Source organism: Rhodamnia argentea, chromosome 4 (assembly GCF_020921035.1).
Source record: "Rhodamnia argentea isolate NSW1041297 chromosome 4, ASM2092103v1, whole genome shotgun sequence".
In the NCBI taxonomy this organism is placed as follows: domain Eukaryota; kingdom Viridiplantae; phylum Streptophyta; class Magnoliopsida; order Myrtales; family Myrtaceae; genus Rhodamnia; species Rhodamnia argentea.
The window spans coordinates 25,870,799-25,896,976 of NC_063153.1; the positions used below are offsets into that span (position 1 = coordinate 25,870,799).

The 26,178-nt window shown below is 40.2% G+C and overlaps 2 protein-coding genes across 2 annotated transcripts in view; both read right to left on the minus strand.

Moving 5' to 3' along the window:
* The window catches only part of LOC125314546 (disease resistance protein L6-like), a 49,714-nt gene extending 36,591 nt beyond the window's left edge, over positions 1-13,123 (minus strand). Inside the window, exons 1-3 of the mRNA XM_048277080.1 lie at positions 12,757-13,123; positions 2,477-2,608; positions 2,046-2,070 (exon numbers count right to left, since the gene is read on the minus strand). Coding sequence (XP_048133037.1) covers positions 2,046-2,070; positions 2,477-2,608; positions 12,757-13,103 — 504 coding nt within the window. The 5' untranslated portion in view covers positions 13,104-13,123. The remainder of the gene's footprint in view (positions 1-2,045; positions 2,071-2,476; positions 2,609-12,756) is intronic.
* The window catches only part of LOC115754017 (disease resistance protein RUN1-like), a 309,474-nt gene that overhangs the window by 253,205 nt on the left and 30,091 nt on the right, over positions 1-26,178 (minus strand). The window lies entirely within an intron of this gene.

Here is a 26,178-nt window from a genome sequence, read left to right on the forward strand (position 1 = left end):
ACTTCCACATCGATGGAGTGAAAGGAACTCGAGTTGCGTAAGCTCTCCAATAGAAATTGGAAGTTCCACAATTGATGTGTATGATAGATCAAGGGATGACGGGTGTTTTGCATTGCCAATGGAATCGGGTAAACTTGTAATGTTAGTTTTGGATATATCTAACTCGGACAATGATGCTAATTTCCCGACATAAAATGGAAGTTTCTCCATCTTGTGGCACTGGTTGATAGAGAGGTGCTTCAAATTCACCAACCCTCCAATCTCTTCGGGCAAATGGCTAAGACTCTTACACCAGCTAATGTCCAAGTGAGTAAGATCTTTTAGCTTCCCAATAGAGGAGTCAACTTCTTGCAGGTTTGAACAGTAACAAAGAGACAGTCTCTCCATACTCAAGATTCCGGAAAAGTCTAGAGACCGTTTCAATCCTATACATTCGGAGAGAGAAAGAACTTTCAATTTATTTGCCATCTGCAAAAGTTGTTCAAATATTATCGGAGAGGATTAAAGGGAGAATGCTATGTTGAGAGAACAAAGTATGAATTCGCACCTTCAAAATGTTCCATCACCCCAGTTTTCGGTGTTTTTATTGTCTGAAAGTTCGAAAACTACTAGATTCTTCAAGTGCAAATTGGCCATTTCATGATCTAGAGGAGGAGAATACCAAGAAAGCCATCTTAGCTCTAGGAGATAATTGTTGATGTCTCCAGCAAAAGTCATTGCTCTTAACTTGAGGAATTTTAGATTAGGCATCCTCTCAAGTTCTTCATCCACAATGCTGATGGGATCCGAACTATGTTCATCTGCATTGAGTGCTTGAACTTTATCCTTTCTCTGCCGGTAGAAACCTTCAATGAGTATAAGCTCGTAAACACTAAATTTTTCCTTTGGAATTTCCAAAAGGAAACTTTTAAATGAGAAGTGGGAAAATAATCATATTGTCGTTAATATATGGATCCCACTTTTTCCTTTACCTCTTTTGACCTTACTACTTCTAGAGCATCCTTGCCATTCCACAACCCTCTGCGCCCTCTCGGATTTTGGGTACATTCTTGGCGAACGATTTCTCTTCCAAGGTCTCTTAGGCGATCATGCATCTATATTTGATCCTCACTAATAATTTTAATTAGACACAAATCAGTAAGTTTTTTCAACGAGCTATTTGGGTATAAACGGCACGCATCCCAAAAATAGGTTGGCCATGATTTCTCTTCATATATGAAGAAGCATGCGATATCAAGAAAATTTTCTTTTTCCTCATCTCCTAATGCATCATAACTTATCTTCAACTTATCCCGGACTTCATTATGAGGTACATTCAACCTTTGTAGCATTTCTTTCCATATTTCCTCTTTTTGGTGACGAAGATAGGAACCTATGACCTTAAGAGCCAACGGGAGTCCCCCGGTTGCCGACACAACTTCTCGAGAGAGACTCTGAAGAGCATAAGGAGGAAAGACATTGTTAAAGGCATGCAAACCGAAAAGCTCTAGCGCTTTGTCATGATCCATTTGCTTTACTTCATAAGCTAAGATTCCCTCCTCTTCATCCAGAATCCACTTATCTCTTGTTGTAATGATAATCCTGCTCCTAGAACAAAATGTGTCAGGTCCCCCCACTAGTTTCTTAAGTTGTTCTTTCTTGTCTAGATCGTCTAGAACAATGAGAACTTTCTTAGAACCAGCTCTCCCACTTATACCATGTATCCATTCTTCAGTGTTGGTAAGAGTGCCTACAAATCTAGAATCAAAGATGTCGGACTCCAATTGTTTCTGCAGATCAACTAGGCCATTTCTGTTTGACGATTCTCGGATGTTCCCAATGAAGCTGCATTGGCCATCAAAGCGAAGACATAATTTGTTAAAAACAATCTTAGCCAAAGTGGTTTTACCGATGCCCCCCATTCCATGGATTCCAAGGAAACGCACAGCAGGGACAGAGTCAACATCTAACAACTCCATTATGGCTTCTACTTGTCCGTCTACCCCAACCAATTTACTGTCCAGATGTACTTGTTTTACTTTCAGCTTAAGCAAAACCTCTCTTACAACGAGTTCAATAACTTCACCGTATCTGCCACAAACCAAACACTTTTAGTAAAGAAAACGGAATAGCAATCTCACTACTACTTCCTAGCAGATAGCATTAGAGTTGGTTCGCTGTTTCTAGTCCTACGTAAGTTCTATAAAACCAGAAAAATTTTGGAGTGATAGACTCCGCAGGATGGGGTCGGTGTTAAGCCGATAAAACGTTTCTAAAGAAGAAGATGTTTCTATACAGACATCATTCTATAATTAGATTACTATCACTAGCCAAAATGGCCCTGCTTAAGTATGGGAATCAGTGAAGTGGCTCTCGCTTTTCGGTGAGAATTGAAATTTACTGCTCATATACCAAAAAACCTGTTTGTGTAGGACGCATTGACCAATATATGATATCAAATTTGGAACCCCTCCAGCTTGTTTTCACCGACACTTACGGTTTCCCTTGGACTTCCCATACCTTGATCTCACCCACTTTTCTCAGAGCCGCCTTCCACCGTTGCCTGATCTCGTTCCCGTGCCTCCGCTCGTGCTTCTCCAAGCCCTCCGCGTACAGTTCCGTCCTGAGCCTGACGTCGAAGAAGATGGGTAGGATTGCCGGCTTCCCGGTCGATTCGTTGAGCTCCGTCGCACGAGTGAGCTCGCGCAGGCACCAAGGGCTCGAAGCGAAGCCTCTGGAGAGGACTGGTATGCAGATCCTGGAGTCGCCAACCGCTTTCAGGAGATCATCGTCCATCCAATCACCAATATGAAGCTCTTCGCTGTCTCTATAGGCAACGATCCCCTGGCCGACCATGGTCCGTTAGAGGTAATCGGTGAAGGTGTTGCGAGTGTCGGGCCCTCTGAAGCTCAGGAACACGTCGTGCTTGGTCGCCGACGCACCGGAACCACCGGTTGTTGCTGCCATGTTTTGGTCGCCCACTCGTCTGGCTCTGGTTTTTGCTTGCTCGGTCTTGGAGCTGCGTCTTCGGTTGTGTGAAAATGTGGAAATGATGTGAATGCACAAACCGATTACAAGGAATCCGTCAAAAGCCTCTTCCTCGAAATCGACCCATACCCACGTCCGGATCGAGCTTTCGGTCTGGATGGGCATTCAATGCTTAAATTAAACGTCTCCGTTCAGACAAGGACGTTTTGACCTTGTCAAGCTCGAAAAAGTCAAATCCAATTCGTCATAAAACCAAGCTGGGGTGCCAAACCCATAACAAGTCACAAACGAGTGACCACATTCAGCGAACCATTGCCGACACCTGAGTAACTCACCTGCTCAAGCAACGACATGAGCTCCAACCAGAAGATGAATTGTAATTGCCCAATTATCCAAAAAAAGAAAAGAAAAGAAAAGAAAAATAATTCAAAGACATTAAAATATTATTAGAAGTTTTCTACGTCAATGCCGGTTTTAGCACCGGCAAGCCAAAGTTGGTTAGATGGACTAAATGAGCATGAATGCAAAAGGTTTAGGATTGAATTGGAATAATTAAAAGGTTTAAGGTTAAATTGGCATAAGTGCAATAGGCTTAAGAATTTTTAACAATTTTTACGAGGGGAATACGTGGGACAAGGAAGAAGCAATTGAGGGCATAAGAAAACAAAGGAGATAAAGAGCAGGAAAAAGAGAGAGGGAGCGTAGAATAAAACAGAGAGATGTAATGAATGGTGGAAAGAGCGAGAGGAAAAGGGAAGAAGAAAATACAGAGTGAGTGAAGCAACTGTGCGCGGTAAAGATTCGAACCTTAAATCATTTAAACGGAAATTTTGTTGTTGCTGAGCTACAAATTCAGATCTGATCGAATTATGAGTTGTCGGGCTCTCTCGATAGAAGCTTACCTCAAGCTGCCAGTATTGAAATAAAGAAGTCTTTTTTTTTTCCCCTTCAAGTTCTTCAATTAAATGTGCTCCGTTGCATAATTGGACGTGGAGAACATGTTTTGAGTGGAACAACATGCCGGAGTCTAATTAGTAGGAATAAGTTTTGTTGACACGCGAACCGGGCAAGTCCTCGACTAAAGGTTAAAGGGCCCAATTGCTACGGACGAAAAGCACGCCGAAAACTGAAGTCGTCGAAGGTTTGTCCGCTGAGGATCTCCAATGCCCAGGTCAATGTATTTTTCCAAAAGGAGAGACTAGAGAGAGAGAGAGAGCATACATTGCCAAAGGATATTTGTATCTTGTAGAGGAAGATCGTGGGCTTACTATACTGCGCTTATTCACAAGTTGGTGTGCTCTATGAGCTTTAACCTTACCTATTGGGCCCAATATTTGTTATATTCGTCAAGCTTGGCCCAACCAATGAGATGAATAGTTCAGAATTCTCTTCTTATTGGTGCGTTTGCTTCACCGAAAACGTTTTCCCGAAATTCATTTTCCGGAAAATCCTTTTCTCAGAAAACGATTTATTTTAATTTTTTTGGCAACATGTGATGAAAGACGTTTTCTTATGTTTGATTTTCATTGGAAAATGATTTCACTTTCATGATTTTATCTTAGGCCAAAAAAAAAAAATGAATTTTTTAATTATATTTTATATTCTGTATTTTATATTAAAAAATGCTTAGCTGGCTATCCCACCAAGTGAGACGGTGGGATGGTCAACTAATGACCGCAAATCCGTTTATTGAAACTGAATCACTTGTTGATCCGGCTTCATCATTTTGACTCCACATTCTTTTTTTTTTTTTTTTTGCTTTTTATTTTACTTTTATATCTTTTTATTGTAAGTTGAAATTAGAAGACAAGGTATACAAGATAATTATGTTTTTTTTAGTTATTAAGAATTGAGAAAAGCTAAGACGACATTCCGTGAGAGTAACGGGCTCACGCACACCACAATCCGTATGCTTGTCGCCCAAAAGTCCATGCCGACATGTACACACTAAACATCTGCATGATATACTTGTTAATTGGATATGTTTCATTAGATATTTGATTGTGTGAACCCTATTATAATTTTGTCTTCCAATTTTAGCTTACAATAAAAACATATAAAAGTTAAAAGAAAAAAAAAGGGCAAGGGGGGAAAGAATTAGGCAATCAAAATGATGAAACCGGACTAGCAAGTGATCCGGATTCAATAAATGATATTTGTGGTCATTAGTTGACCGTCCCACCATCTCACTTGGTAGAACAATCGGCTTAGTTGCTAATTTTATATTTTTAAATTTCTTTCTTATTTTTTCTTATTTTTTCGTTTTATCTTCTTCCTTCTTCGTCATCCGCTCGAGGCCGCCAACGATCCTAAATGCCTCTAGATCTATCCGAGGCCACTAGATATGGGGGTGCATTTTACCCTGAAACCCAACTTCTTCTCCTCTTCCTCCATAGCACTGCTCCCCAACACCTGCAATAGAGATGATGGCAGGGGCCTAAGAGTGCAAGGCCACCAAATTCGGCATCCGAGCTCGTGCAAAGCCGATGAACTTGAGGCTCGTGGGCCTCGGGCGAGGCTCACCGGGACTAGGCAAGCCTCGAGTTAGCCGAGGCCGACAACCTCGAGGCCGCTAGATCCGATGACCTCAAAGCTCACCGATGGCTGTGGCCAACCAATCGGGAGGGATGTCAAGACTTAAAATTCGAAATTTCCAATTTTAGGTTAATGAATTACCATATTAATTAATTTAATTAACTAGCCTAACTCGAACACTCTCAAGTTCTATCCATTCGTGATTTATGATTCAAGTGATTATCTTACAAAAAAGATTTCTAATTTTTCGGAGCTATCACTAATCGTTTTTTGATAGATCGATTAGAAACCTAGGTAAATTAGTAGGAAAACTAATTACTTCTACGAACTAGAGATTTCGAGACTTGATTACATTAATTTTTTAATTAAGGTCATTTCGGTACCAATTTCATGAAAAATGTTCAATTTGGCAATTTTTGATGAATTTCGACTTAAGGCTCAAAGGGACATTTTTTTTTTAGGTTTTCTTTTTATGATTTTTGTATTTTTTATTTTCGAAATTAAAAATTAATGGAAAATGAGAGTGAATTGGTTCAAGATTATTTTAAAGTTTTCGAATTTAATTTGCATTAAGCCCCAAAATTTAAGAAAATCTCTTAACCCTAAGCCTACATCTTTTAAAGATTGAGATGGATTTGAAAAGATTTTCATTCAAAGATGCAATCCATAAGATAGGATTTCTAGAAAATCCTATCTATCTAAAGATTATGAGATGTGCTTTTTAAGAAAGCATATCTTGCTATATCTTTTTTTAAAATTTTTTTTTTAGATTTTGTGAGAGGATTTAAAGATGAGCCATGAAGATTTCTTTTTTTAAAATTTTCGAATTTTCTGGATTTTTATGATTTTCGATTTTTATGAATGAACTTAAATTCAAATTACAAATCTTTTAGTTTAATGGTAGTTATTGCAAATGCTTTCGAACTAAGTTTCGATTTGAAGCCCGAGTCGGCATAACGGAAGTGCTATTGATACGTCCCGTAAGGCCACGACCTGCAATGGTCAAGAATATCGATCAAGACCATATCAAATAATTTGTGCCGTCAAGCTTCACAGGGATTGCAACAAAAGTAATATAATCTGTATGACCATCTCCAGTAGGTGAAGAGTTGAACCCTCGGACATTATGTCTTACAAGTCGATTCGAAAAGGGTGAAAGGAATAATCAAACCACCAAAAACTTGCCACAAAGGCCAAAAACTTGGAACAAAGTCCTCTGTTAATAGTCTAAATTTGTTCTCCAAAAATCAGCCAAATCGGATAAGAGAAGGCAAAAAATCGATTTTTTTCGGGGTTTTGAAAACCTGAAAAAACAATCGATAATTCTCCACGGACTACAGTACTTTGGTCTTCGCAACGAGACAATTGCAGGCCGGCAGTAAGGCAAAAACAATCTCAATTATGAAGATCCAAAAAATTGCAGAAGAGGATGAACCACCTATCACAAACCGCAAAGAAGTTTTAATTTATCTCATAGAGGTGAGATTTAGGGCAGACACTAGATTCAAAAAATCACCTTATAAGTACTGCCCTACGCTGTGAAAGAGAGCAAAGAAAAAAGTGAGAAGGAACTGTGGTGGGAGAGGGGGAAGGTGAGAAGAGAGACAGAGAAAAGAAAGCTTGCATAGAGAAGAAATTAGGGTTTGGGTTTCAATTCAGCCTTTGCTCTGATACCATGTTGAGAGAAAAAAACTGAACTGAATGCTTGATTAGATCAATATAACCCCAAACTATCTATTTATAATAGTCAAAAAGACCTAGAATTACAATATTGCCCTTATTGCTGTTATTCAGAAAATAATAAAGAAAAATAGACAAATATGCCCTCATAGGCCAAATATTCTCATCAGATCTTCACCAAGGGAATGAGTTAAGCGAATGGAGAGTTAGCAAATCATCAAAGCATAGTAGATTTCATATGCAAACTGCTTTCCGGTTTCCGGGAAACTTGTCCTTCGACCCCAACGCACTTGAGTATTCCAAGAAGAGTGCAAGTATTCTCTTGGAGCAATCGATTTAGCTTTTATACCCTTAACCATAATGCATAGAGATCCATTCAGCTTATCCTGACTCCACGTCTGCATTTTCCTGCATTCTCGCATAAGCTATCCTCCTTCGTTGAATAAACCAGAAGGGCTTGCAGATACATTCTAATATGCCTAAGGAACAATCAACGCTGTCATTCTCCTTCGTTGAATCTTCCAAATCTGAACAATCAATGCTGACGTTCTTCGCCGTTGAATCTTCCAACTCTGGACAAACAATGCTGTCGTTCTGCTCCGTCAAATCTTCCAAATCTGGACAATCAATGCTGTCGTTGTCCTTCGTCAAATCCTCCGAATCTTTCTCCATTTCATCCTCCTAGAACAGGAAAAGATGAATTAGTCTTCTACCTATATTGGAGGACAAGAAAATGCAACTATGATCTAATCATCATGCCGTTAAGTCCAAACATCACAATCGTTTGCTTCACAAGCATCTGTGAACCCACAGGGCGAAGCCAGTCACACAAACAAGCGTATGACAGCACAATCATTGGGCATGAGAGGATTGACGATTGCTTAAGATTAACATGTGCCAATTACAGAGTCTACTGTCACTAGCATGACATAATTGATCCGTAGCTGCAATGACTACAGTCAAAAGTGCGTTAGATGACACATTCATGAGTTACCATCCAGCTAACAATTAAAGATGCAATGCACGCTCTTACACCAACATATCAGCGAGCCCGCAATGTCATCGCACTAAATGTATAAACACTGCTCCTCATCTTATTTGGTACAGGTTTATTTACTTCCCATGAAAATTCTCGATAAACAATGGTTGCTGTGGCTGTCTTTTTCATTCTGATATTTTGAAACCTCTCGTTAGTGAATCTAATTTATGTGTCAAATGTTCATAATTAATCAGGAAGTATGTCGGGGAGAAAGAGAGAGAGATCTATATTTATGTGTGAAATGTTCAGTCAACCTTTTCAACGAATAACACCAGAAACTTGCCCAGGCTCCATGAACAAGAGAAAAAGGCAAAAATTGGGCGAGCCATGAAAAAAGTTAGAAAAAAAAAAGCGAAAAAATATATACCAAAACTGAGTTAGCTTCAAATATATCTTTCTATAGAATTAATCACTTTTTGCGTTAAATTTTAGAGGAAAAGTATAGTTGTTTCAAGAGATATTTACTCGGACAACCAAGATCGTTTTCATGTTTATACAAAGGATCTTTATTTTGTCAATGTAAGAGAAAGTTTTACGTACTCAACGTTAGATGGTCGACAGGTGGAAGGATTCAAATTACATAACCAACTCATAACACACGTGTCCACTATAAAATTGACGGAATATTTTTGTATTCTAAACGAACCACTACATGCCAAGAGGGTATGAGACAGATGGAGACACTAAGGAAGCAAACGAAAGAAGGGAAAATGACCGAAAGTCATGCCTACTATATACGTTTACGAAAAATAAAAATATAAAATAAAGGGAAGGGCAGAAGGAAGGCGCACCTCGTTGAATGTCTTCCTCGTCCTCTCAAGAATCATCTCTCTATAATCCCTATAACGGATATCAAGCGCACTTGGTAAAGTATCATATGGTAATTTGCAGCTACCCCATACAAATATCCTGCATTCATTTGGTATCTTTGAGTTGGATACATCAATCAACCTTTCCAACGATCCACAACAGGTTACAGAAAAAAGATTCAAAAGCTCCAATTCTTCAAGGCCCTCAACAACTCGTAGCTCATTGCACCATTTGATAGCTAAATTCGTCAGCTTCTTGGAGTTTGATAAACCATATAACCCTCCCAAGGAACCGCAGCATGCCACTTGAAGTACCTTTAATGATTCCATCATACTGCGAAATCGAATTTCAAGTAGCTTTGGGCATCCGAAAACTGCCATTTTACGGAGTTTCCTCATGCTTAATGAAATAATTGACAATCCCTCCAGAAACCGGCAACCCGCCACGTGCAAATCCCTCAACAGTTCAAGCCCGTCGAGTTGAATTTCCCTACGTGGAGAGCCATAAAGAAATAATTTTGACAGACTTTTCAAATTGGAAAGTTTTGGTCCAACAACTACCGAGTTGAAACTATCCATGCCAGAATAAGTGAGTTCTCTAAGTCGAGGATGGCAACCCAACCCCGTCGATGGCAAGGGAACCTCCGGAAGATGCAATTCCACTAGATTCGTGAGGTTACCGAGATCCGAAACTAACCGCAATGATGTCGACCCAACATGTAGACAGTTCAAACTCGAGGGAAGCTCTGGCAACTCTCGCAGCTCGTTACAACCTCTTAAACGCAGCTCTTGGAGTTTCGTGAGGGAACCGATTGCCGTCGCCACTAGGCTAACACGAGTACATGATAAGTCTAGGATTCTTAGACACGATAGCTTGCCAATTTCAGCGGGAAGTTCACCTTCAAGTCGTCTACAACCATTGGCATTGAGCTCCTCCAACCTCTCTAGCATTCCAATGCTGGCGGGTAACCTCCTTATCGGACTATCTATCATCCTCAGCACCTTCAATTGCTTGAGATTTTCTATAAAATCGGGCAACTCAACAATGGCCGTACACGAGAGATCCAACTCCCGTAATGATGTCAAGTTGCCTATTGATTCTGGAATCTTCTGCAACCTTGGACACGCAGAGAGCGAAAGGAACTCGAGTTGCGTAAGCTCTCCAATAGAAATTGGACGTTCCACAATTGACTTGCTCGATAAATCAAGGGATGACATGTGTTTTGCATCATCAATAGAGTCCGGTAAACTTGCAAGGTTTAGGCATGCTATTCTCAACTCAGATAGTGATACTAACTTCCGGATAGAGTATGGAAGTTTCTTCATGCCCTCGCACCGCTGGATAGAGAAGTGCTTCATCTTTGCCGGTCCTCCAATCTCTTCGAGCAAATTTCGAAGACTCCCGCAAGAATAAATGTCCAAGTGAGTAAGATCTTTTAGCTTCCCAATAGAGGAGTGAACTTCTTGCAAGTTATCATTCCTGGAAAGAGACAATCTCTCCAAACTCGGGCATCCGGAAAAGTCAGGAGTCCGTTTCAATTCACTACATCTTGAGAGAGAAAGATCTTTTAATTTGTTTGCCATCTGCAAAAGTAGCTAAAACATTATCGGGGAGGATCAAAGAGAGAATACTATGCTGAGATAACAAGAGTACGAATTCACACCTTCAAAATATTCCATCCACCCCAATTTTCGCCGTATGCAACGTCCGTAAGTTCTAAAACTGCTAGATTTTCCGAGTGAAAATTGGCCATTGTACAACACAGAGGAGAATACCAAGAAAGCCATCTTAGCTCCCGGAGATGATTGTTGACGTCTCCAACAAAAGTCCCCGCTCTTAACTTGAGGAATTTCAGATTAGGCATCCTCTCAAGTTCTTCTTCGATAATGCTGATGGGATCCGAATGATGTCCAAATAGATTGAGTGCTTGAACTTCATCCTTTCTCTGCCAATAAAAAACCATCTATGAGAATGAGCTTGAAAACATTAACTTTGTTATTCATAGGTGCCAAAAGGAATCTTTTGAATGGGAAGTAGGAAAGCAATTGTACGGTTAATAACGTAAGAAACCTACTTTTACCTTACCTTGTTCGACCTTACTACTTTCGGAGCTTCTTTGTCATCCCACAACCTATCTGCGCCTGCCGGATACATGGTACATTCTTGGCAAATGATATATCTTCCAAGGTATCTCAATTGATCATGCATCCATATAAGATCATCCTCAAATGTATTCATTTTTTCGGTCCGATACCTAAAAGTTTTGACTAGACACGGATCATTAAGTTTCTTCAATGAGCTGTGTGGGTATAGATCGCAAGCATCCCAAAAATAGGTTGCTCGTGACTTCTTTTCATCCATGAAGAAACATGCGATATCGAGAAAAATTTCCTTTTCCACATTTTCTAATGCATCAAAACTTATCTTCAACTTTTCCCAGACTTTATCATTTGGTACATTCTTCAACCTTTCCGGCATTTCTTTCCAAATTTCCTCATTTTGGCAACGAAGATAGGAACCTATGACTTCAAGAGCCAATGGGAGTCCCCCCGTTGCGGATACAACTTCTCGAGAGAGAATCTGATGAGTTTTAGGAGGAGAGGCATTGTCAAAGGCATGCAAACCGAAAAGCTCTAGTGCTTTACCTTCATCCATTTGCTTTACTTCATAAGTTAAGATTCCCTCTACTTCATCCATAATCGTTTTATCCCTTGTTGTAATGATGATCCTACTCCCCGAGCCAAAAGTGTCAGGCCCCCCCACCAGTTTCTTGAGCTGTTCTTTCTTGTCTAGATCATCTAGGACAATGAGAACTTTCTTAGAACCAGCTCTCCTCTTTATGCTATCTATCCCTTCATCAGCGTTGATAAATTTTTCGACAAATCTAGAATAAAAAATGGCGGTTGCCAACTTTTTTTGCACATCTTCTAGGCCATTTTTGATTGACAATTCTCTGATGTTCCCAATGAAGCTACATTGGCCATCAAAGCAGGGACATAATTTATTGAAAACAAACTTAGCGAGAGTAGTCTTACCGATCCCACCCATTCCCCAAATTCCAACGAAACGCACACCAGCGCTGGAGTCAACATCTAACAAGTCCATTATGGCCTCTACTCGTTCGTCTACCCCAACCAATTTGCTGTCCAGAGGTACTTGTTTTACTTCCAACTTACGCAGAACCACTTTCACAACAAGGTCAATAACTTCACCTTGTCTGCCACAAACCAAACACTTTTAGTAAAAGGAAAACAAAATAACAATCTCACTACTACTTCCTATTTCTGAGAAAGAAGATATTTCTTTGCGGACCAAATTACAGACGTCATTCTAGAATTACATCAAAGTCACTCACATAACTATCATTAGCCACAATGACCCTGCTTATTTATGAGAATTCGTGGATTGGCCATTTTTTCCCCTGATGAAATTTACTGCTCATGTACCAGAAAACCGGTTTGTATATGACGCAGCGACCAACATACTTCATATCTAATTTCGAGCCACTAGCTTGTTTTCACTCCTACTCAAAAGAACACAGAGAGAATAGCATATCGACTGAAGCTTGAAAAAAGTTAAAAGCATTTACTTACGGTTTCCCTTGTACTTCCCATCCTACGATCTGACCCGCTTTTCTCAGAGCCGCCTCCCACTGTTCCTTGCTGTCGCCTCCAGCCCTCTGCTCGTACTTCTCCAAGTCCTTCACGTACAGTTCCGTCTTGAGCTTGACGTCAGAGGCCGAGACGTCAAAGAAGATGGGTAGGATCTCCGGCTTCCCGGTCGATTCATAGAGCTCCATCATACGAGCCAGCTCACGGAGGCACCAAGGGCTCGAAGCGTAGCCTCTGGAGAAGACAGGTATGCAGATCTTGGAGTTGCCAACTTCTCTCAGGAGATCGTCGATCCGGTCACCGGCGTGGAGCTCTTCGCTGTCTCTGTAGGCAAAGATCCCCTGGCCGACCATGGTCCGGTAGAGGACGTCGGTGAAGTTGTTGCGAGTGTCGGGCCCTCTGAAGCTCAGGAACACGTCGTACTGGGTCGCGGACGCGCCGGAACCACTGGTTGATGCCATGTTTTTTTTTTAAGGTGTTGAGGTTTCTCGTAAGTCTGCCTCTGCTTTTTGCTTGCTCGGACTTCGGAACAAATCGTGTGAAAAGAGAGGACAACTAAAAACGTCCCTGCGGAATGGAGACCTCGAGCCGAGCATCAACAGGAGGTGTAATAATTGAGGGGAGAGAGAGAGATAGACAGAGAGAGAGTTCTGTCAAAAGGACACGGAAGAGGAAAATGAGGTGCATAAGAAGACAAAGGGAGAGAAGAAAATATAGGAGAGAGAATGAGTGTCGGAAAGGAAGAGAGGAAAAGGGAAACCCAGAAAGCAATATTTGTAAGCTTCGATCCTTTGAGAATTTATGGGTAATAATAATAATCGTCAAAAACTGCTATAAAAAAAGTATTTATAATTGATAGTACTGTCATAAATAATAAAAATAGTACAATTTCAATCGTAAATTCAGATATTATCCTCACGAAGACTTATTTTGGCCGAACTGAAGAAGGGGCTGATGTAACAGATTCCTTTGACCCAATCAAATAGATTCTCATGTTTTTTTTGTGCATATAAGTGTTTCAAACTATGATAAGTGGTGGTGATAGAAGGAATGGAACTGCTTCTATCTGCCCCTAACCGTTGCTTGCTGGGTAAATAAGAGAAACTGGGAAGTACTTGGGCGTGTGAAGTGGATTATTTGTGATTCACTCTCCTAGTGAAGTAAGACTCAAACTGAACCACATAAATTCTACGTTACTTGTTGTTCCTCATTGATTTTCTCACGTTGATTTAATGGCAAGATTCTATTAGCTTCCGCATTAATTTTACAACAATTAGCATGGAGCAAGAGTTAGGATTTTTTTTTTCTAGATTTCATTTGGGGCTTTAGCTTGTGTAACCGTTGTTTAGAGATTCTATCGGTGCAATCATGTCTGGAGCAAAATAAATTTGCTTGGGTGGTGAAACGAGATGTGTGCACTGTTAATAATCAAGGTTTGGCCTAGGTATTGGATGACAAGACTTAGTTGCCGAAAAGTGCCAATGAAGATGAGTTAACGCAGAGGGCAAAAAATATATTCATGTTGAGTCTGATGTTAATAGAAGTGGTTGGAGAGAGATGCTGCGGCAATGGAGAAATTTCAAACTCTCTATGTAACGAGGATTTTAAAAAATTGTCATATATGATGAAAATGATGTTTAAATTCTAATATGTCGTATGTACTTCCATAAGAGCCCATTTACATGATGCCGCTGGCTACTTTACTAGACTCATGGGAATATTATATTGATTCATTTTCATAGGGATATCTATTACCTTAGAATAGGTAATCCATCTTTTTTCTTTATTGAGTGGACGAGGTAGTGGTAGATGATAGTCTAGTGTGTGATGTAGCAAAGAGACAAATGATTCAAGATAGAGATCAACATCAGTAGTCCAGTAACAAAGGTAAAAGCAAAACGAAGTAGCGCCATATAAAGTGTCACGAGGAGGGGCACAGGAGGAGGGAATATTCGAAATCGTGAACCGGAGATGATAGTAAACATCTCACAATTTATCAATAGTCCCACCTTTATACATGAGAAATGATTATCCCCATGTGGCATGCACTATGAACTGACATAATAAGCTTAGGGCAATAGACATAACATGACTAGTAATGTAACGTCGAGAGATGAAGCATCGCTTCCAAGTGATGGAGGACATGTGGTGGTGCTGGTGATTGGGGATGGTGGGCCACCAGATTGGAGGTCGGGCCAGTGAAAGTTTTAGACACTGTGAATTCATTTTACGGGTGAGCAAAATAATAAGCATCGTGCGCGCCTTACTCCGTGAATGCTCAGAACATGAGCTACGACATAGATACTCTCACCATTCTCACAAGTGAGGAACCGAATCATTTTAGTCGATATTTGGCGATGAAGATGAGATCACAATCTCTCAACAAAATGAACAATTCGGACAACATTTTCCTAAAACGATCGCTCAAATGGCTTACAAAGATGGATTAATAAAAAAATATTATTCACGTAAATGTTAAGCCTTAAATTGTTCCCGATAACACAAAATTTTAAATAGCGTAGTTATTTTAAGCAATACAAATGATCATTTTCAGAATAATATTTTTCAAATGATTGATTTTCCGTCAAATAAACGTACCCCTGACGGTTTTTTTCTTTTCCTCTCTTTTTTTTGTAGACCAGCGTATTGGCCCAATGTCCAATGAAATGTATGCTCTTTTGTCGAGTTTTTTTTTCTAATTTAATTTTTTTAAAAAAATATTTACAAAATTATTTTTTAAAAATAAATAATTACTAATTTGAGTCTCGCTCGGCAATACAATTGCCAAGCCGGCTAGGTCCCCCCAGCCCCACCCGCCCCCCTTCTTCTCTCGGCAGTTCAACCGCCGAGCAAAGGGGGGGGCCACCCTCCCTCCGTGTTTGCGGGGGGGCCTCCCCCGCCGCCCTTACGTGGTATGCGGAGGAAGGGGGGGCCCCAAACTTGGCAATTGAAATTGCCGAGCGTCGAGCGCTACAAGGGTGCAGACGCCGCAGTCTTTGCGCCCTGCCCCCTCTTTCCTTCTTTAAAATTTTATCTCCCTCTCGTTCTCTCATTTCAAAAATTTTCTCTCTTTCCGAACGCTTTCTCGCTCTCCCTCTCTTTCGGATGTTCTTCCTCCATCTCGTAACGTTCTATCACTTGTTCTGTCTTTCAAACGCTCTCCCTCTCCCTTAGACACTCTTGCTATCCTTCAAACGCTCTCCCTTAGATGCTTTTCTTTATAGTTGAGTATGAATTTTTGTTTATATGATTTATATGTTGTTAGTACTACGTTTTGATGTTAATATTTAAATTAATTCGGTACTTTTTCTTCACAGTTTGAGCTTCTCATTCGGTGCGTTCATTCTCTCGATAATTTGAGGTAAATTTCGTTTTCATTATTTTTTGTAGTTTCGTAAATATAGATTTATTTATGTGATTGTTATTTATATTTGAATCATCTATGTTACATATAGGTTATTAGTAATTTGTTTTAAATTTTTACGAATGTAAATATTGTTTGAAAATATTTATTGTTTTAGGAGTTTAAAATGAATTTTTAGGAAAATAACAAAAAAGGGTTATCGGATAGACAATACGAGAAGTGCGGATCGGATTTGACCCGATTAAAAAAAATTTTAATGAGATTAGGGCGAATTTTTTTATTTACCATATCTCCAAGTATGCTATTGTGTTCTCCTTCATGGCTTTCTATCGCGGCTCTATTTAAAAAAAAATTAATAGCTAAAGCCGCTATATTTTTTGCGAAATAAATGGAGTCTTAATTACTTTTGTGATTTAATTATTTTTTATTTTTTTAGGGTGACATGGCTCCTAGTTGCACGCTACGGCTGCGCCATGTGTCTACCATGTTATCGTTTCACCAAATTCTGGCCAAAGTGCATGAATTGCAGACGATAAAAAAGTTCACTGCATTGGGCAATTGAAATCAAGTAGAGGCCCAATGGCAAAATATCACCCAAGTTAAGCGGCAACTATGAAATTTATCCTAATGCGAACGCTTGAAAACATTGAGTAAGACTAAGCTCATCATCTTCGTTACATACGTGCTGTTCACTTCTTTTCTCTCGAAAATCTTATGCAAATAGTATCAGTTGCGTGTGATAGTGATGGAACATTCTTCTTGTAAAAGGGATTAATTAATGTTACGAATTTTCTAAAATTTTTAAAAAGTACAATCAAATCTTTAAATTTTCAACACATGATTGGAATGTCAATCATGACGACACGGATCGCGATTCACTCGTGTGTACTACTGTCTCTGAACTTTTAATGTTCAATCAATTGCCTGACCACCACAAATACAAAGCCGTCAGGGAGAAGGCGGAGCAACAAGATTTCACCACAACAACATAAGAACAACTCTAGAAAGCACCCACGTTTCGTGCAACGTTACTGCTTTCAACCGAGCTCCAAATTCTTCTGTCGAACAAGGACAATTCTGCAGCATTAATTGGACTTTGTCACATCTGTTTGTGTGTGCAGTAAAAAGTTGATGAAGGCTTGGATTTTCAGTGGTGACCCAATTGGGGCTCTGATCCCCTCCGGAGAATGAATGGCTCCCAACGGAGCTGTCTTTCCCAACCATCTATGGGTTTTGAGATGTGGTGGTCGTGCTTCCTTCTTACAAAATTAACATTCGGACAAAATGCAAACAACCACGGGGTTTTTCAATTTCTATTGGTATTCTTCTTTTCATTTCATTGGTGAGAGAATCTGCAGTACAATCGAGTGAAGGAGCAATGCCCCAATGGCACGTGGATAGCACGCTGTCTTGGTGGTATTGGGATCGTATTCTTGGGGCTAGGAATGATCTTGAGGAGCTCCCTATTAGTACATGAGGATATGATTTCCTGATAGTACTGTCGTGAACGGTACAATTTTAACTATAAATTCACATATTATCATGTGTGTTTTGTATAAAACATTCATTGATTGGGAGATCGTGTGGTCGTAAATAACTTACAACACTGTTAGGCTAGTAGCTTTTTAGTATATGTGGTCGGGCCATGAACTCAATATATGCGAGAATTTCCTCTTATGAAGCGTTTGTTTATGATGTTTTAATTAGGGAAGAATTTTACTTTTCGCTTGTATGCTTTCAAGATTTTTTTTTCTAATCAAGTCTTGCCACTTGCTTAAATTGTCTAATTGGGTCTCTTTGATGCTAAATTGGCCAAACCCAGTTGACATGCCAGTAGGGCAAAGTCAGAGTGTGATGCGGGCCAAATCCAGCGGACATGCCGGTCAAACAATGTCGGAGTGTGATGTGGCTCGTGGTTAAACATTTTGCTAATATTGACGGCAACATGGACACACCATGCGAAGACAAAAAATAAGGACTTTGTTTTTCCACGGTGGTGTCCATGTTGGCAAATTGTTTGTCCATGTCACGTCGTTGGACAATAAGTTCTGCTGGATTTGGCCAAATTTAGTGTTTGATGAGAACAATTACTAGTAGCACGACTTGATCAGTAAAAACGAAGAAGCATAAGGATGACAAATAGATTTTTTTTAAGTAAAAGGACACTTCAAGTGTCAATATTTATGTACGACGCTCACTTTGATGTCAATATTTTTTTGAATCACGTAAGTGTCATTTTTTTTTTAAAACGACTATTTAAGTACCAACTCGTGTAAGGTCGTCGGAATTTAGCGCTATTTTTATTCAATTTGGCATTTAGATGATCTAAAAAATATATATTGGCGTCAAAATGTGCGCCGTACACAAATATTAGTACTTCGGGTGTTCTTATGCCGATTTTTTCAGCTAATCCCTACTTCATTGGGTTGCTCTGTCGAAATCTTAAGATAAAGAGCTTTCTTTTCCACCATACGGCGGGTGCCGCTTTTGCGGATGGGGAAATGAAAGCTTTCGACTACTGATAAGGCCGGGTGATCGAATTAATGAGCAGCCATCCAGAGGGGCTTGTGGGTTGGGAGGTAGAGGGAAGAACTCCCGAGGTCGGAGAGGGAGCCATCTAGAGAGAAAGGATTGGAGTGAACTTTGTTTCTTCCAGGATGTTAATATTTGGTTTACTCCTGGATCGCTTGTCTTGAATATGAACCTACAACTCATAAGCTGTCACTTTTCTTTGTTATGGCTATATATGCAACCGGGTTCGATAGGTTGATTATCAAAACTTGGGTTCGATTTATCAAAAACAAGTTCGATGGGTGCATTGTCGCGACCCTCCGGAAAAAAAATTTTCACGAAAGGTTAAAATGTTTTCCGGTGGTGAGAGGGTTAACGAGCCGATCCTTAATTTTCAATTTTTATATAACCCCGGTTGTCGGCGGGATTTTTTAGGATCGCGGGTCTCTCCCAAAACCCATTACTCGAATCGCGATGTTGGAGAAAATTTCATCGAAATCGACCTTAGTGTGGTCGGGTGGCATGTGCGATGTGTACATGCAATTGGAGTCGCCACCGATTAACTTATTGGAGGGTATGATCGGAAAACCCTACCGAGCGGTCGGGAGAAACCGTTTGGTTCCGCGAAAACCAGAGATTTTCGGGTCCGGGGACTTGGTTACGCCGAGATTTTCATCGACGCCCTTTCGGTTACCGATGTTGAGTGATTTTCTAACCTAAGAGTTCATGCAAATATGATATCGAGTGAGGTAGGCCCTAACGGTTCTAGGTATTCATGAAGATGGGAGTTTTCTATCTTATCAATCACAGTCATGACATTTAATGCGCAATCAAAGCAACCACAATCAATTCAAACAATCAATCGGATGAACGAGTCTAATGTGGCCTTATTGACCCACGTAAATATCGAGTTTGGATTCCGGGGATGGTTCGGGAAAATTTGGGGCGGAAGGTCCGGAAGGGAAGAATGGTCATTTTTGGGGTTCGGGACTCGAAAATCACAAAATCGGGGTCGGGCCGATTGAATGTGGCCATTTCCCATTTTTTGTCATTTTATGGAATTTTTTCTAATTTTTCTAATTTTTTTTAATTTTTATTTACTTTCTAAAAAAAATTGGGAATTTTCCGGATCGACACGAGTCGACCCTTGAAGTCTCAATATTTTCGACCCGGACTATAAGAGTCTTGAATCGATCTAGAATTTTTTAGAAATTTTTTTTGAGAAAATATGGAAATTTTTATGAATTCTCTAAGTATTTTTGCAATTTTTTTGGATTTTTGGAAATTTCTTTTTATTTTTTATTTATTTTTTATTAATAACCTGGACCGGGTCAAACCGGTCAATGGCCGGTCAACCCGGTCCGACCGCTCGCAAACCTCTCGGACCTCAAAAACGGCACCGCATTCTATTTTCTACTTATTTCTATATTTTTTTGAATTTTTTTTTAAAATATTTTCCTAATATTCAGAATTAAAATAAATAAACGGACGGTCGAGATTAAGCCTGGAATTGATCTCGACCGTCGGCTCATCTGGAACGAAACGACGCCGTGTCTAGCTAACACACGAACGGACACGATTAAATCTACTAACGCAATCCGAGCCGTTGACTCCTTATTAAGCCAAATGACGACGCATTAGGATCCGGACATAAAACGACGCCGCATAACGGATCAAACGAACGGCCGTGATTCAACTTTGGATCTAATCCAGGCCGTTTAACCTACACACACTCAAACGATGACGCATGAATTAAATGCACGAACGGCTGCGATCTATCCTAGATTCAATCTAAGCCGTCCGTTCTATCTAGTGCTAAAACGACGACGTCTAACCTAAACAAAACGGCACCGTTTCTACGTTTTTGTATTTTCTATCTAATAAAACGAATATCAGAAAATATAAAATAACGATCCGACGACCTAGAATCAAACTCAACTATTTATTAGGGCCGTCGGATGAGATCTGACTCGGCTCGCCCGCGCCAACGGCCGAGCCGAGTCGCCGACGAGCCGGACCTATCACCACATGACACCTAAGCTCGTTTGACTCGTTGACTGCCACATCGACTTCATCTTCTTCGCTGCGACAACTCTAAACGGACGGCCGAGAGCTCTCTGGCGAGATCCAACGGTGAGATCTCGCCGGAAAGGCCTCAAACCAACGGCGATCGACTCGATTTATCCTCTAGATTAACATATCTCGGAATCGGGTGTTTCTATCGGCTAAATCGCGATAATTGAACCACACACAGTCACGCCATCCCGGACTTCAAACGAGCAATGCAGAGCAAGTAAGTACGATTCAAGCTTCGGACACATTAAAACCAAGTTAGGAAAACTTACCCGCAGGTCGGATCGACCTGGTTTGGCCTAGAATCGCCTAGGCAAGCTTCGACAGTGTTCGGCCATGGAGGTTAGAGTTGACGGACTCGATTGAAGGTGTTCGTGCAAAATCAAAGCCAGAACAAGGTGCATAGAGGATCAGCAACATTCAAGGGCCAAAACGCACACGATAATTGCAATGATTGTGTCCAAAACCTTGAGATGCCATGAACATGCCGAGCCAAGTTCAAGAGGTCGACTTACCGTTTTAGGAGCTTGCGGGTTGATTAAGCGGGCGCGATCGAATCCTCGAGCCTAGACGAAGCTTCCGGATGTGATTTCAAGTCTTGATTCGCTCCGGATTGGCCTCACCAAGAGCTCACGGTCGAGCTCAAGTTCTCAACCGAGCGAGCGGGAGAACGAGCTCTCTCTCGTTTTCTCTCTCTCTCTCTCTCTCTAGTTCTCTCAACACTTTGCGAACGGAATGAGCCCCCCCTTGTCTCGAATCTTCTCAATCCTTTTATACTCGATTTTCGAATTTTTGGCGCGTTGGGTGTGAGCTGGCCGAGAGGTCCTCACGTGCGCCCACGTGATTTTAGGTCGCCGGACGGCGACGGAGTTAGTTGTTATTCCGTCCAAGGCCGTTTGGTGTCCGTTTGAGCTTAAGTGAGTGTGAATTTTACTCTAAACTGAACGTGTTGACTTTTTCGAGCACCGGAGCTTTGACCGGCGATTTCGCAGTGCTCCGGCGGCCATTGGCCATGCCGCCGGTGCCAATCGACGGCCCTTGGTCCGAAGATCAAAACCCCTAAGGTAATTGGTCTAATTAGGTTTGAATTGAGCCTCAATTTGTTGATCAAAATTCATCTTCAAATCTGCAAAATGGGACGATCACGTGAGGAAGAAGATGCACATTGCGGGACCGGTTCGACCGGTCCGACCGGCGGATCGACCGGTCTGAACCGGTTCGGATAGTGATTTTTGCAAAATTTTCAAAATTACTCTAAATTGACTGGGAAATTTTGTAATTAAACTTCAAAATTGGACTTAGGGGCCTGGATATTATCTAGAATGCAATTTTGCCCAAAAGTTCTTATCAATTTACACAAAAGCCCCAAATTTTCAATTTGCCCAAATTAGGGAAATGTTCAATTGGATGTCAATTTGGCCAAATTGGACTATGAGACCCATTCCAATTGATTCGGAATGTATGAAAACCTAGGGGGACGGTCCAATTTTGCCACGAAAGTCCCTCAATTAAAAGTAATTTCAAAAAATTGGCAAGTTGAGGGACTAAATTGCAAAGAATTTGGGGATTTTGCCTAATTCGTGCAATTCGTGCAATTGTGGGTGCAATTGATCAAATTGAAGTTCAAAGGGACTGCAATTGAATGTTTAGACCTTGTGCAAAAATTGCAAATAAAAAGGCTCAATTTGTATTTTTTGTGCAAATTCAATCTTAGGCGTTGTGAAGGAACACCTAAAAATGAACTCAATTTTTGATTTTTCATGAGGTTAATATGAAAAGGGAATTAAATGAAAAATATTGGACATTTTTGTGTATTTTTGTGACCTCGTGAGGTATTTTTTATGAATTTTCAAGTATTTTTCTATTTTTCGAAAATATTAAAAAAATGTGAAAAATTATTTTTTGTTCCAAATTGGTTCCTTAGGCTTGGCTAAAGCTTCCAATGTTGATTTTTTTTTTTTAATTTTTTGATTTTTTGTGAATTTTTAGTGAATTTTAAAAAAAAATAACACTAAAGGAAAATTGATAAAAAAAATCGAGTGTCAACAATTGCCCCTCTTTGAAAGTAATCTCGGTTAGAGGTTGCTTTCAAAGACAAGGTGACACCTGGATCTTTAATTGACTATGCTGGGGAAAAATCTAAAGAAAATAGGTCTTGACATTCGATTGCCTTACCTTTCTTTGTTAAAGCTCGACTCTGCTGGGAATTATTTCCAACTCATGCTCATTTCATGTGAAGGAGAGATGAAAATAGAGAGACACTTACCCGTAGCTCACCTGTCCGTAGTCCGAGATTTGTTGATCCGAGGTGGAGAGAATGAATGTATGGGATTACCTTTGAACGGTTCGCGCGATTTTGTAATGGTCGGCATCCGTCTGATGTCGAGCGGTGGTTTGAAGATTTAGAAGAGAGATTCACCCTTGTAACAAAGGGATTTCACCTATTTAAAATGAAATTGGCTATCCTCTAGGGATTCACCATTTTAAGAAAAGCGGATCGGTTTTCCTCTAGGAAGGTACTCACCGTCTGGAAGGGAGGTTCACCCTTGTAACAAAGGGGTTTCACCTATTTAAAATGAGATTGGCTATCCTCTAGGAAGGGACTCACCATCTAAAATGCAGATCGATTTTCCTCTAGGAAGGTACTCACCGTCCGGAAGGGAGGTTTACCCTTGTAACAAAGGGGTTTCACCTATTAAGAAGGGTGCCATCCGAGGACCTAGGTTGACTAGTGTACCTACAGAAGCTCAAACCCGATTTCAAATTTTCAAAGAGAGGGTGCCATCCGAGGACCTAGGTTTACTAGTGTACCTACTGAAGCTCAAACCCTATTTCAAATTTTTAAAGGAGAGGGTGCCATCCGAGGACCTAGGTTAACTAGTGTACCTACAGAAGCTCAAACCCTATTTCAAATTTTCAAAGAGAGGGGGCCATCTGAGGACTTAGGTTTACTAGTGTACCTACAGAAGCTCAAACCCTATTTCAAATTTTCAAAGGAGAGGGTGCCATCTGAGGACCTAGGTTAACTAGTGTACATACAGAAGCTCAAACCCTATTTCAAATTTTCAAAGAGAGGGTGCCATCCGAGGACCTAGGTTTACTAGTGTACCTACAGAAGCTCAAACCCTATTTCAAATTTTCAAAGGAGAGGGTGCCATCCGAGGACCTAGGTTTACTAGTGTACCTACATAAGCTCAAACCCTATTTCAAATTTTCAAGGAGAGGGTGCCATCTGAGGACCTAGGTTTACTAGTGTACCTACATAAGCTCAAACCCTATTTCAAATTTTCAAAGGAGAGGGTGCCATCCGAGGACCTAGGTTTACTAGTGTACCTACAGAAGCTCAAACCCTATTTCAAATTTTCAAAGGAGAGGGTGCCATCTGAGGACCTAGGTTTACTAGTGTACCTACAGAAGCTCAAACCCTATTTCAAATTTTCAAAATTGGAAATCTGAGGACCTGGGGATACCGGAAGACCCGTAGAGAATCAAAGTTAGTCAAATCTTTAAAATGTAACTTTTCCGAGGATTTGGGAGCACTAGGGAACCTGCAGAAAGTTCAATCAAACATCATTAGAATGACAATTTTAAGTTATGGGGAGAAACTTAAGAATTCCGGACAAATTTTCAAAGTGTAATTGTGAAGGAAATGCGTCTAATCACAAGTTCAAATTTCCATTGAGGATGGATTTTGAATGACACATCTTGAGTGTTCTACAAAAAGGTTGTTTTAAAAGTTTTTCAAAAGGGTTTTCCTTCATCCAAGAGGGCTTCTCACCATTTTGGGAAGGCTCTTCTTAAAATCCAAATCCGCTCACGGGAAACCTAACCTCGAGGTTTCGGGATCATTCCAGATGCATACAATTTGACTAATCAGAGAAGGCATTTTAAAAGGGACAATAATTCAGGCCAGGTCAAAGGCTTATCAAAGGATATTCATTTTGTGGTTTGGAAATGAACATTGATTAAAAATAGCTGCTTCGGGTCTACAAGTCAAGAACCCCGAAGACATGATAAGACAGGATTGTACTTACCTCTTTCAGCGGTAGCTTCCTGTATGATTTCTTGCATCAACCCGAAACACCTCTTAGATCAAAAAAGTTTTGGTGACAGGTTGTATCTTGGCTTAAGGTGGGCTCTTTAAGAAAGACCATATTTTCAAAAGAGGGGTGAACTTTTGTGATCACCTTGTCGTTTTTCCAGCATTCATTTACTTTTGCAACAGATTCATGATCATTCTTTCTTCAATCGACTTTGAGGGTTTTCCTCTTTTCATCTTGATGATTTTCTTCAGGATTTCCCCTTTTGGGGTGGTCTTTTCATGGGCTTTGGCCTTGCTTTTACCAGGCACTTTGCTTTTTCTAACCCTTTCGTTTCTTGTCATTTTTTGCATTGATCGGCTCTTTTGAGACCAAGATCGAGAATTCTTCTGATTATGCTTTTTGACTCATTGCTGGTAATTCCTTTGTTTGCCCCAGTATAGGGAGGTGATCACCAACAAGGGTTTAGAAGTGAATATTCAAAGGCTCAAATCGGCTCTTCAAAGGGTAAGTGTTTGGGGATATAGAAATGAAGTGCTTTTCTTCACTTTGAGGTGTTTCAAGTCTTTGCCGGAAATCACATGAAGCTATCACAAAAAGATTGATGCAAGTTAGCACAATAAAGTCTTACCCGATCTTTTCTCCCAGGAATCATCCAATGAACCTCCAAATATGCCCCGGTGTGGGGTGGTTCTTGACAGGGTTATATTCGGAAAATCTCCCTTTTGGTTCGTAATGGTTATCAAGGGATACAAATGTATATGGATAATTTTGAAATGGAAATACCTTTCATCATTTCAATCCATGTAATCACCGCGAATGATCCCTACGTCCCAAAATTAAGCTTTTTCGCTCTATCACTCTCGCTCATCGCTCAATTGTATCGGGGACGTGTTTGAGGATAAAGTTTGCCTCTTTTCATTTGAAGGATTATTCTTTTGAAAAGCTTTTCAAAACATACCCTTTTATAAAAACTCGGGGCGTTTTCATCAAAATTCATCATTTGCAAAAAGGTTTTCATCAAAAGATGTATTCAAAACTTGAAAGGAATGTTTCTTTGAAAGGGCCTTATGGCTTTACAAATCCAAATTTTTAAATTTTTTAAGCATGACAGTGTATGAAGATACTTCATAAAAGAGGAGAACCTCAAACCTGTCCTCTTCAAATATTGGCTTCTGTCCCCTGTAAAAATAAAAGGAAACAGTTAGTTCAAAGATATTCAAATTTTCAAATCCCGAAGCGACTTCTTCTCATCTCCTTCGGATGCTAACTCCCGTTTTACGTAAAAAACAAAAGGAATCGGTCGGTTCAAAGATGTTCAAAATTTCAAATCCCGAAGTGACTTCTTCTCATCTCCTTCGGATGCCGACTCCCGTTTCCTGTACAAACAAAAGGGAAACAATCAGTTAAAGATATTCAAAATTTTAAATTCCGAAGTGACTTCCTCCTGTTTTCTTCGGATGTTGATTCCTGTTTCCTGTAAAAACAAAAGGAAACAATCAGTTAAAGATATTCAAAGTTTTAAATCCCGAAGCGACTTCTCTTGTC